This window comes from Gracilinanus agilis, chromosome 1 (genome assembly GCF_016433145.1).
Source record: "Gracilinanus agilis isolate LMUSP501 chromosome 1, AgileGrace, whole genome shotgun sequence".
In the NCBI taxonomy this organism is placed as follows: domain Eukaryota; kingdom Metazoa; phylum Chordata; class Mammalia; order Didelphimorphia; family Didelphidae; genus Gracilinanus; species Gracilinanus agilis.
This window is the reverse complement of record NC_058130.1, coordinates 788,978,118-788,990,877: the sequence shown is the minus strand read 5'-3', so window position 1 is coordinate 788,990,877 and position 12,760 is coordinate 788,978,118. Positions and strand designations below refer to the sequence as shown.

The window sequence follows — 12,760 nt, the reverse complement described above, 5'->3', positions numbered from 1 at the left end:
GTCTTTCCAGTTTACATGTTCCATTCCCATTCATTATTCCTTTGAGCACAATAGTATTCCATCACCAACAGAAAAATTTGTTCAGCCATTCCCCATTTGAAGGGCATACCTTCATTTTCTATTTTTTTTTGCCACCACAAAGAGTGCAGCTATAAATATTTTTATAGATGTCTTTTTCCCTATGATTTCTTTGGGGTACAAACCCAGCAATGGTATGGCTGGATCAAAGGGCAGGCATTCCGTTAGCTCTCTTTGGGCATAATTCAAAATTGCCATCCAGAATGGTTAGATCAATTCACAACTCCACCAGCAGTGCATTAATGTCCCAATTTTGCCACATCCCCTCCAACATTCATTACTCTCCCCTGTTGTCATTTTAACCAATCTGCTAGGTGTGAGGTAATACCTCAGAGTTGTTTTGATTTAGAACACTTTTTCATGTGCTTATTGATAGTTTTGATTTCTTTACCTGAAAATTGCCTATTCATGTCCCCTGCCCATTTATGAATTGGGAAATGGCTTGATTTTTTGTACATTTCATTTAGCTTCTTATGAATTTGAGTAATTAGGCCTTTGTCAGAGTTTTTTTGTTATAGAGATTTTTTCCCAGTTTGTTTCCCTTCTAATTTTGGTTGCTTTGGTTTTGTTTGTACAAAACTTTTTTAATTTAATGTAATCAAAATTATTTATTTTACATTTTGTAATTTTTGCTAACTCTCACTTGGTATTGATATCTATCCTTTTTCAAAGATGTGACAAGTACACTATTCTGTGTTCACCTAATTTACTTATAGTTTCAAGTTATTTATCCATTCTAAGTTTATCTTGGTATAGGTTGTGAGATGTTGATCTAAACCCAGTCTCTCCCATGCCGTTTTCCAATTTTCCCAGCAGTTTTGTCAAATAGTGGATTTTTGTCTGAAAAGCTAGGATCTTTGGGTTTATCATACCCTGTCTTGCTGAGGTCATTTACCCCAAGTCTGTTCCACTGATCCTCCCTTCTTTCTCTTAACCAGTACCATATTTTGATGACCACTACTTTATAGTACAGTTTTAAGATCTGGTACTGCTAGGCCCCTTTCCTTCATATTATTTTTTTCATTATTTCCTTTGATATTCTTAATCTTTTGTACTTCCAAATGAACTTTGTTGTAGTTTTTTCTAATTCAGTAAAAAAAAGTTTCTTGGTAATTTGATATTTATGGCAGTGAATAAGTAAATTAATCTGGATAGAATGGTCATTTTTATTATGTTAGCTCATCCTGCCCATGAGCAATTAATGTTTTTCCAATTGTTTAGATCTAGTTTTAATTGTGTGGGAAGTGTTTTGTAGTTGTGTTCGTATAATTCCTGTGTTTGTTTTGGCAGATAGATTCCTAAGTATTTTATATTGTCTAAGGTGTTTTTAAATGGAATTTCTCTTTCTAACTCTTGCTGCTGTGATGTGTTGGAAATATATAGAAATGCTGATGATTTATGTGGGTTGTTATAAGGGGATTTTTAGGATGTAATAAGGGACTGAAGCTAGGGATAATAGCTGATTGGAATAAGGAATAAGGCAATATAGTGGATGAGGAAAGTACAATGATTTTGTATCCTTCAATTTTGCTAAAGTTGTTGATTTTTTCCACTAGCATTTTAGTTGATTCTTTAGGATTCTTTAAGTAGATCATCCTATCACCTGCAAAGAATGATAGCTTGGTCTACTCATTGCCTATTTTAATACCTTCAATTTCTTTTTCTTCTCTAATTGCTATTGCTACTGTTTGTAGTACCATGTTAAATAATAGAGGTGATAATGGGCATCCTTGTTTCACTTCTGATCTCATTGGGAAGGCTTCTAATTTATCCCCATTGCAAATGATGGTTTTAGATATATACTGTTTATTACTTTTTAGGAAAGTTCCTTCTGTTCCTGTACTTTCTAGAGTTTTCAGTAGGAATGAGTGTTGTATTTTGATAAAGGCCTTTTCTGCACATATGGACATAATCATGTGATTTCTGTTGGTTTGATTATTGATATGGTCAATTATGTGGATGTTTTTTCTAATATTAATCCATCCTTGCATTCCTGGTATAAATTTATCTTGATCATAATGAATTATCTCATGATCACTTGCTGTAATATTTTTCCTAGTATTCTATTTAAGGTTTTTGCATTTATGTACATTAAGGAGATTGGTCTGTAGTTTTCTTTCTCTCTTTTTGATCTACCTGGCTTTGGAATCAGTACTGTATTTGTGTCATAAAAGGAATTTGGTAGAATTCCTTTGCTTATTTTGTTAAATATTTTGTGTAGTATTGGGATTAGTTTTAATTTAAATGTTTGATACAATTCACTTTTGAATCCATCTGACTCTGGGGAATTTTTCTTAGGGAGTTATTTGATGGTTTGTTAAATTTCTTTTTCTGATATGGGATTATTTAATATTCTATTTCTTCTGCTGTTAATCTAGGCAATTTATATTTTTGTAAATATTCATCCACATCACCTGCCTTGCCATATTTATTGCCGTATAATTGGGCAAAATAGTTTTTAATGATTGCCTTAATTTCCTCTTCATTAGAGGTGAGACCTTTCTTTTCATCTTTGATACTGTTAATGTGTTTTTTTTTCCCTTTTTTTCTTAGATTGACCAGTACTTTGTCTAGTTAATTCATTTTTTCAAAGCTTCTGGTCTTATTTATTAATTCAAAAGTTCTTTCACTTTTGATTTTATTAATTTCTCCTTTAATTTTTAGCATTTCTAATTTAGTATTTATCTGGGGAATTTATGATTTGTTCTCTTTCTAGTTTTTTAATTCTCATGCCCAATTCATTGACCTCTGCACTCCCTAAGTTGTTAATATATGCACTCAAGGATATAAATTTCCCCGAGAACTGCTTTGGTTGCATCCCATAGATGTTGATAGGATGTCTCATTATTATCATTCTCTTCAATGAAATTACTGTTTTTATGATTTGTTCTTTAACTGATTTATTGATAATCATAATAATTTCCAATTAAGTTTTGATTTGCCTCTCCATGCACTTTTACTAATTATTATTTTTATTGCACTGTGATCTGGAAAGGTTGCATTATTTCCGCCCTTTGGCACTTGTTTTCTATGTTTTTATGCCCTAGTTCATGGTCAATCTTTGTGAATGTACCATGTGCTGCTGAAAAGAAGGTGTATTCCTTTTTGTTCCTATTTTTTTGTCTCCACATATCTATTAACTCTAATTTTTCCAAGATTTCCATCACATCTCTTATGTCAGTGATGGGCAAACTACGGCCTGCAGGCCAGATGTGGCCCCCTGAAATGTTCTATCTGGCCACAGTGACATTTATTCCTAATCTGACGAATGCAATGAGTAGGATACAATATGAAATACAATGAAACTTTGAAAGAGTTGTCTTAGAAACAGACTGACAGATGAGCATTTCCTTTCCTTTGGTTCCCTCTTTAAAAAGTTTGCCCGTCACTGTCTTATGTTTTTCTTATTCATTTTTTGGTTTAATTTATCTAGATGTGATAAAGGAAGGTTCAGATCTCCCACTAGTGTACTTTTACTATCTATTTTTTAGTGCCACTAATTTCTCCTTTAGAAATTTAAATGCTATACCATTTGGTGCATACATGTTGAGTACTGATATTTCTTCACTGTCCATACTGCCTTTTATCAGGATATAATTACCTTCCCTATCTGTTTTAACTAGATCTATTTTTACTTTGGCTTTGTCAGATAACATGATTGCAATTCCTGCCTTCTTTTTCTCAATTGATGCCCAATAGATTTTGCGCCATCCTTTTAACTTTACCCTGTGTGTGTCTACCTGCCTCCTGTGTTTCTTGTAGACAACATATGGGAAGATTTTGGTTTCTAGTCCACTCTGCTATTTGCTTTGGTTTTATGGGTAAGTTCATCCCATTCACATTCAGAGTTATAATTAACACCTTTGTATTCCCCACCATTTTGATTTCCTCTCCTAGTCCTGCCCATTGTTCTTTTGCTTTTTTCTTCTACACCAGTGTTTTGCTTTTAATCAGTCCCCTTAATCCCCACCCTTATTTTATTTCCCTTTCTGCCCCCTCCCTTTTTACTCCCCCCTCTTCCCCTCCCTTTTTGTACTCCCCACCTCTTGGTTTTTCCCTCTCAACTTTCCTGTAGGGTAAGATAGAATTTAATACCCCAACTGATCTAGATATTCTTCCTTTTTTGAGAGTTTTTAGCAGGGGCTTCCGGGACAATTCACTGTACCCCCTGTGCCTCAGTTTCCCTCTTTTTAAGATGAGGCTGTTGGACTTCATCTCCTATCAGCTCCCTATATAGGATAAGTCTCTGACCCTCATAAGAAGTCAGTGCTTGGGCCTAGAAGTCTTCTACAGGTGCCACAAGGGTTGAGCTTATTCTCTCTCAGCTCTTTAATATCCAGAAACACATGTACTCTGTGCCAGGTCCTGCTCTAAGTTATAGGGGAGATAAAGTGGACATTCCCTGCCCTCCTGGAGCTCACCCTCTGCTGGAGCAGATAGCAGCATGCCAGCAGTTTTGTAAAAGCCTTCCAGATCCCAGCTCCAGGGCAACCAGTTAGAAGAGGGAAGGCTCTAAGGAAAAGGATCACTGGAGAGGTCTAACTGGGGGAGGTGGCCTGAGGCTTTAGGAGAGCCAGACTGAGGATTCTGGGGGAAAGTATAGCAGAGAAAACAAAGAAAAGGTAGTAGCACAACTCACTGTAAATGCATGTGTCTAGTACTTTAGCGCTGAACCTGAGGATTGAGGTTGGACAGTATCTCCATGGGAGGAAGAGATCAAATGAGAGTGTTTGGAGTATTGGGGAGATATAGTTTATTGGCTCCCAGAAGAAGAGTTATTAGCTCCTTAGTGGGGAAAAGGCTGAAGATAAAAGAACAATGAGGGCCCTGCAGGGAAGAATAGATGGGCTTAGATGAGGGATGGAATGGGATTCTTTGGGCATGGAAAGAGATTTTTCTTTAGCTAGAAGCTCTTCTTCTGATTTTTAAGCCAGAGAGGAAAAGGAGGTAGCGGAGCTTGATGAAATGTGGAGGGTAAGAGAGCTGTGTAGAGAGGTCCAGCTTTTGTTCAGTGAAATATGAGGCCAAGTTCTAAGGTGAGAAGTTGAGGCATGAGGTGGAAGGAATCCATAAGGTAGAGCTGGAGACCAGGGAAATGTTGGGATGGCTGCTGTGCTGGGTGGCAACGGGAATGCATGTGGGAGATGTCACAGTATTGCTTTGCTATGGTCAGGACCCAGCTGAGGCCAGGGAGCCTCAATACAGAGTGGAACCAGGCAGCTGGTTTCCTGATTTTCTTTCTCTCCATTGACCTGCAGCACATGAGCAGGAGTGAAGACTGCTGCCTTACTTGGAAGCAATCCAGGACTAAGGTTTCCCTAAATCATCATCCCAGACCCTTTCCTGGTTTCTGGGGCTCAGTCTTTATCCTGATTTTGAACAATCAGGTGACCACAGCACCTCACTTTACGGAGATGTGAACCTAGAGAGAAGCCTCTGAGATCTTCAAGATTGTATCTATTCTAGTTCCAATAGAGTTATTGTTGACTGCTGAGAAATAATGGCAAGAAAGGGATAAAAATACAGCTGAGGCCAGAGCATGCATTTGCCTGCTCTAGGAGAGAGACCAGGATGCAAGGATCCTGGTAGAGGTTTTGCCTGACATAAGCCGTGGGCCCAGTCAGTAAACATTTATTAAATAACAAATATGTTCTAGGAACCATGCTCAGCCCTGAACATACAGAGGAAGGGAAACACCAGTCTGAGCTGTCCTAGAGTTCACAATCTAGAACCCAAACATGGAGGTGGTTTAGAAAGAAGCAATAGATCCTGAATCTCACTCGGGGATGATCAAGGGAGAAAGGAGTGTTGGGGAATGGAAATGCATCTAATTCGACAGGGAAATCAGGAACTAGAGGAGTGAAGAGAATGAGAGTTTAAGGAGAAAAGTAATCCAAAGAGGAAATAATCCAAATTCTAATGATAAAAATAAACATCACCATTTGCATATGGCCCCTAGTATATGTAAAACATTTCATAAATATTATCTTCTTAGATCCTCATAAGAACCCTAGGAGTCGCTTGATATTATTATGTCCATAACACCAACAGAGCTCCTGTGACTTTACCAGGTTTAAAATTCCTAGCAAGTTTCTAAGGTACAATGAGAATGCACCACCACCTGCATTGGAATTTTTAAGAATATCATGAAAACATCAGTATTTATATAAGTAGAGTAATAGGAAGAGAATTGTATGGCCTTTCTTGTCCATTTCTTTATAAAAGGATTATGGACTCAACTTACTGTATGAGACATTTTTACATTTGAGAAATGCCATGTTTCTATAAAAATTGTATTTAGTTGAAGGATTTTTTTTTAGTGAAAATAGATATTTAAAGAAAAGTAATGGCCACTCTCAAGGAGTAGAGAAGAGAACAAAATATTTTATTCCTTGGATAAATGCAAAAAAGAGTGCTGAATTTCTTCATCTAATCTCAGATACTGGAAGAAAAATAAGGTTGAAAGTAAACCCAAAGCGAATTACATAATGCTTATAGAGAAGCTAAATGATGAAATAATAGGAATATTTAGTCTACATGCACCCAGTGGTGTCATACCTATGAAGAGGATTGAATGTATAGACAATGAATGCAAAAAGATTAAAAGCAAATATTCCAGTACTGTGGACAGAGCATGCCCAGTCACAAGATTTGATCTCAGCTGCCAAGATTTCAAGTCAAGTCACTTATCCAGCTTTTCTGAGATCATGGTATAAGTTAGGAATATAATAAAGCTAGCCAGCCTGTCCAAAATCCCAGATTTCTTATGAAGAGCCAAGGAGATCATATAAGAGGATCTTTGTCATTTAAATTCTTCTTTGGCTTTGAGATAAGGGCATTTTCAAAGGATTGATTGTGCCCAATTAAATTGAAAAACTATTCTTACCCAACAAAATAGGAAATAATGCGATTTATGTTCTGACAGTGGAGGAAAGGAGATAAGAGTTATATATGTGTATGTCTCTGTATATGTATGTTTTACTGTTTGTTTCTTTTAGAAGGACAGATCAGACATGAAATGAAGGTGAATGCAACAGAGGTGAGCCTTCCTGTGGAAGAATTGGACCTACAGAGATTTGTGTGTGGTGATCCCACTAATTGTACTTTCAGAGAATTCTGTTTTGCACTTCAAAATTCACCTCATACTGAACATCAAAGAATGCACACTGAGGAAAAATCTAATGGAAATAATGAGTGTGGAAAGACTTTTATGGACAGGGACAGTATTGTTAGACATCAGAGAACCCACACTGGGGAGAAACCTTATGAATGCAAGCAGTGTGGAAAGACATTCAGTTGCAACTCTGCTCTTGCTGTACATCAGAGAACCCACACTGAGCAAAAACCATATGAACACAAACAATGTGGAAAGACATTCATAGATAAATCCAGTGTTGCTAGACATCAGAGAATTCACACTGGGGAGAAACCTTATGAATGCAAGCAGTGTGGAAAAGCATTGAGTCGCAGGTATACTTTTATTGTACATCAGAGAATTCATACTGGGGAGAAACCTTACGAATGCAAGCAGTGTGGAAAGACATTCTTTCAGACATCCAGTCTTGCTGAACATCAGCGAATCCACACTGGGGAGAATTCTCATGAGTGCAAGCAGTGTGGTAAGACATTCATAGGAAAATTCAATCTTGCCAGACATCAGAGAATTCACACTGGGGAGAAACCTTATGAGTGCAAGCAATGTGGAAAGACATTCGTTTCCAGCTCTGCTCTTGCTTTACATCAGAGAACCCACACTGGGGAGAAACCTTATGAGTGCAAGCAATGTGGAAAGACATTCATTTCCAGCTCCCATCTTACTGTGCACCAGAGAATTCACACTGGGGAGAAACCTTATGAGTGCAAGCAGTGTGGAAAGGGATTCAGCTGCAGCTCTCATCTTGCTGTACATCAGAGAATCCACACTGGGGAGAAACCTTATGAGTGCAAGCAGTGTGGAAAGACATTCATTTCCAGCTCTGCTCTTGCTGTACATCAGAGAACCCATAGTGGGGAGAAACCTCACGAGTGTAAGCAGTGCGGAAAGGCATTCAGTTACAAGTCTGCATTTGCTGTACATCAGAGAATTCACACTGGAGAGAAACCTTACGAGTGCAAACATTGTGGAAAGGGATTCAGTTGCAGCTCTGTACTTGCCGTACATCAGAGATTTCACACGGGAGAGAAACCTTATGAGTGCAAACAGTGTGGAAAGGCATTCATTTCCAGCTCTGCTCTTGCTGTACATCAGAGAATCCACACTGGTAAAAAATCTCATGAGTGCAAGCAGTGTGGAAAGACATTCATTTGGAACTCCAGTCTTGCTTCACATCAGAGAACCCATACTGGGGAGAAACCTTACGAATGCAACCAATGTGGAAAGACATTTACACAAAAACCAAATCTTGCTGTACATCAGAGAATCCACACTGGAGAGAAACCTTATGAATGCAACCAATGTGGAAAGACATTTACACAAAAGCCACATCTTGCTAGACATCAGAGAACCCACACTGGGGAGAAACCTCATGAGTGCAAGCAGTGTGGAAAGACATTATTTCAGACATCCAGTATTGATGTACATCAGAGAACCCACACTGGGGAAAAACCTTATGAGTGCAAGCAGTGTGAAAAGGAATTCAGTTGCAGCTCTACTCTTGCTATACATCAGAGAATCCACATTGTGGAGAAATGTTACAAATGAAATCAACCTGGAAAGGCATTCACAAATAATTCTAATGTTGCTATACATAAGAGAATCTACAGTGGGGAGGAACCTTAAGAGTACAAAGCTATGTGGAAACATGTTCACATGCAGCTCCAATCTGTCTTCTGCACTGCTCCCTGAACTGCCCTGCTGGGTGGCCCAGGCAAAGAAGAAAGCCATAATTGACTCCTGAAATGAGATTTGTGAGTTAGTGGGCAGAGGAAAGATATGATAATCTGAGGCAAGAATTCATTTCTAGGTTCTTCTCTTCTATTTTTGTTAATGGCTGGACTTCCCTGTGATTGTGGCTAAGGTGTCCTAATGATTGCCACAGAATAGCAAGATAAATGAAACAGGAAAGCATATCTCTCCTATTTTTCCATCTTTTCCCCTATTACCTTAGATTAAATAACATTAATTTTGGGCCAGTCTCATACTTTTCCCTCTTATACTACACATCACAGATATCATAGACATTCACACCGAGCTTTCACGTTGCTCACAATCAGACAATTCATTCCACTGTCATATGATCTCCTAAGATTAGGTCCAAATGGACATGTGATTTAGACCTAAAGTGTGATCCCATACGAAAATTAAGGGAGCATAAAATAGTTACCTTTCAAATCAATTCAATGATAAGGGAAGAATTTATGAGCAATTAAGAAATTAATAAAATTATGGGGTATAAAGAAGTTATTTTGTTATATTAGATTCAAAACTTTGTGCAAACAAAACTAATGCAACCAAGATTAAAAGTGGAAACAAGAAGTTATCATTTGCTTTGCAGTGTGTCTAGTTAAATACTTCAGTTTTTAAAAAGTCTTACATTATTCTTGAATGCCTTAATTCGTCATTTTATGGCAACTAGGTCTAAAGAGGAATTAATTTAGGAAGGATATTATGTCTTTGCTCTTTAGAATTCATTCATAATTAGTATATTTTCCTATATAAAGTTTTAAATTCTTATAAAGAAAAATTTAAAAGATAACATGATATTGTGGATTTCAAATATGAAATAAAACTATTGACATTCCAATGACTTCTATTTAGTTGAATGTATTATCAAAGTAATTATCCTACATAGAAAGCTGTGATAATTAGATTAAGTCTACACTGCCATCTTTAGATTTAATGAGAGGTGAGATTTAATTGGAGGTGAGAACACCTCCAATTCTGGGAGGTACTAAGAGTGAATGACAAATCAGAATCGACTGACCGCCCCCTAGGCATTCTATGAGAAGCATCTATTGTGATTGGACATGCAGGCCCTAGGGGAAGTGACCCCTTTAAAAAGAGAGAGTTGAATGAGTAAGAGGTCTTCATTTGAAGAGGGCATCTGGTGATGGACCTCTTCTGGTTTGTGTAGGAGTGTTGGAACACTGAGACCCAGGTGAGACTGCTTTAAATATCTCCTTTGAATTCCACATGGTGAGTTTAAAGAGTGACTGAATCTTCCTGAACTTCTCTTAAGAAATTTCTTTTAGTAGACTCTGTGAATAAAGTTTTGCTCCATTCACCTCTGGGCCTCTGGCCCTCTAACTCTTGGCTAAGAGTTAAGATCTACCTGGATTAATTAGAGGATTGTAATAAATTACCTACTGGGTTAGATTCTTATTTCCTTATTTCCTCTCTCCTTAATTGTAAATAAACTTCCATAAAAGTCAATTTTGACTTGAGATTATTCTTATTTGAGGATTGATAATAGTTCAATCCTCTGGCAACCATCTTTTAATATATTGAACCCATAAAACCCTTTTCCCCCCTTACAAAGCAACTATATGTCTATCAGTTTGACATGGATGGTTGCACCCAGAGGCCTGTGTAACATAACTGATATAATTACACTTATTTCTATGATTTCTAAACTTATCATTTACATATCAGATATTATGCCTACTTTGCATTAAGGTCTGTGCTACATATGTGGTTATAGGTTTGTTGGGAGGAGACCAGACTCCCAATAAAGCCTGACCCTGGTTAAATCAAGAGCAGAGAACCTCGAGCCTTAAGAGTTAGACTTTTTTATGCTAATAAATCTTTTGACACAGTGACAGAAAATAGTCACAATGAAAATACAACGAATGCAAAATTGTTTATATGGGCATCTTAATGATACTAGTGCTGATTAATCTGGTAAGTGTAAAAATCGCTATGGTTAGCAACTTTGCAGTACTCAGGGTTTTGGCATTTTTACTGATGATTATGGTGAAATAAAAGGAGTCGGCAGTTTTGGTTAACTGATATGTGAAAAGAAAAATAGCCTTCCACCTCCTGTGTGACTTATCTTGTTCTACAAACAAGACCATCCTAACTCTTTTTGTCTGACCATCTTGTTATACACATAGGAGGGATGTGGTAGGATTTATGGAATGTCCTGGATCATAGGCTTAATATCAGGATGTAAACAAGATTTGATAAGACCCTGAACTGAAATTTTCTCAGCTAATGTTTATAATTTTTATAAAGCAAACTATTATTTGACCATGAACTCAAAACTAATGATTGTGTTATAAAAACAATCACAAGAGCGAATACTCCTATAATCATAAAAGTGGGTATGGAGTTTCACCCTCACACATACAAGGTCAAATATAATTATCATAATAAGAAAACAGATTTGATTTGAAGTGCTATTATAATTTTTAAGACAGTTCCACCATCAAATCTATATTCGTCCTTCTAAATGGTGCCCTACAGAATCTTTTCGCAAGAAACATTTTCTGGTAGGACCTCTACTTTCAAATTAGTCTGCTGGCCAGGGTTTATGGATATCTACCTACTCAATAGGAAGATCTGATTCCTGGACGTGAAGGAAGGAGTCAGATGTTGAAAAGATGGGGAAAGTGGAGCCCCACAGATGAGCATGGGTAGTGGCCCAGGTAGAATTCCAAAGCCCTGGGGCAGGATTAAAGGCCTGAGGAAGAACAGGATCTGGACCCTCCAAAGGAAAGCTCTAAGAGTTTCAGGGACCAAGAGATACTTCTCAGAAAATGAGATGCTACCTGAGAAGACTGAATCCAAGAGGTTCAAGTGCATGGAGGACATATTTCAAGCAGTGAAGACAACTAAGGGAAAGGCAGAGTTATCAGATATAGTGTCTTGACCAAGAATCATCCAGGAGGCCAGTACCACTGGGTCAGAGACAGTGTAGAGAGGAGTTCTTGTGGGAGAAACACACCCGTTTGTAGAAGAATCTCAGTCCAAGAATGGGAGACTCAAATTCTGTTCAACTTGTAAGAAAATAATTTTATTTGAAGTACAAGTAGTTTATGGTTATATAGTAACTGGTGGAATAGTCTGGAGGCTAATCAGGTAGCCTCAGGACTGATGGACAAGTCCAGGTGCTATGTGTTTATTGGAAATTTTTGTGCCTTTGAACTCCATTTCCCAAGAGCTCACTTCCTGTTGTTACAGTCTGACATAGACAGGGGGATGAATTGACATGGGGGGGGGTCTTCTGTGGCTAGCTCTCTTTTCTTCCTATGGAGGCTTGCAGCTGGGAACGTGGGCTGTTTGAACAGGTAGATTAGCATGAGCACATGGTTTTATTTTTTACCTTTTTATTCTTCTATTTCTAGTAATTACTAATCTTATAAAAATGTAATATTTAAAGCTTTTATTATATATTAATTAAAAATTTTACAATTATGGCAACCACTGAAGTTGGAGAAAGAATTCTCAATTTTTTTTAAAATAGGCTAGATGAATTTTGCAAAGCCACCTTTCTCCTGCCATGGCTTTTCACTTTCTTCCCCCCCTTGCAAATTCCAAGAGTACTCTGAACTCTGTGGCTGCTGTCCTGCTCCTGCCAGTTTTTTCTTTCCCATTTTTTCTTGGCTTCCCCCCCTGCTTAGCAGCTTTAGTTTGAGTTTCTTAGCTAGGGTCTCTTGGAGGAAAAGGGATAAGCTGCTTCTGGAGCCCATCTGCTTGAGCCAGAGTTCCTCGCTGCTGTCTTTAGCATTGCTGCTGCTGATA

At 37.7% G+C, this 12,760-nt stretch overlaps 1 protein-coding gene across 1 annotated transcript; it reads left to right on the top strand.

Moving 5' to 3' along the window:
- Positions 1–7,237: 7,237 nt before the first annotated feature.
- On the top strand, positions 7,238–9,456 carry LOC123230487 (zinc finger protein 420-like). The gene has a single exon (XM_044656632.1). It carries the CDS (start codon positions 7,238–7,240, stop codon positions 8,777–8,779), a length of 1,542 nt encoding a protein of 513 aa, XP_044512567.1. The 3' UTR covers positions 8,780–9,456.
- The last annotated feature ends 3,304 nt before the right edge of the window (positions 9,457–12,760 follow it).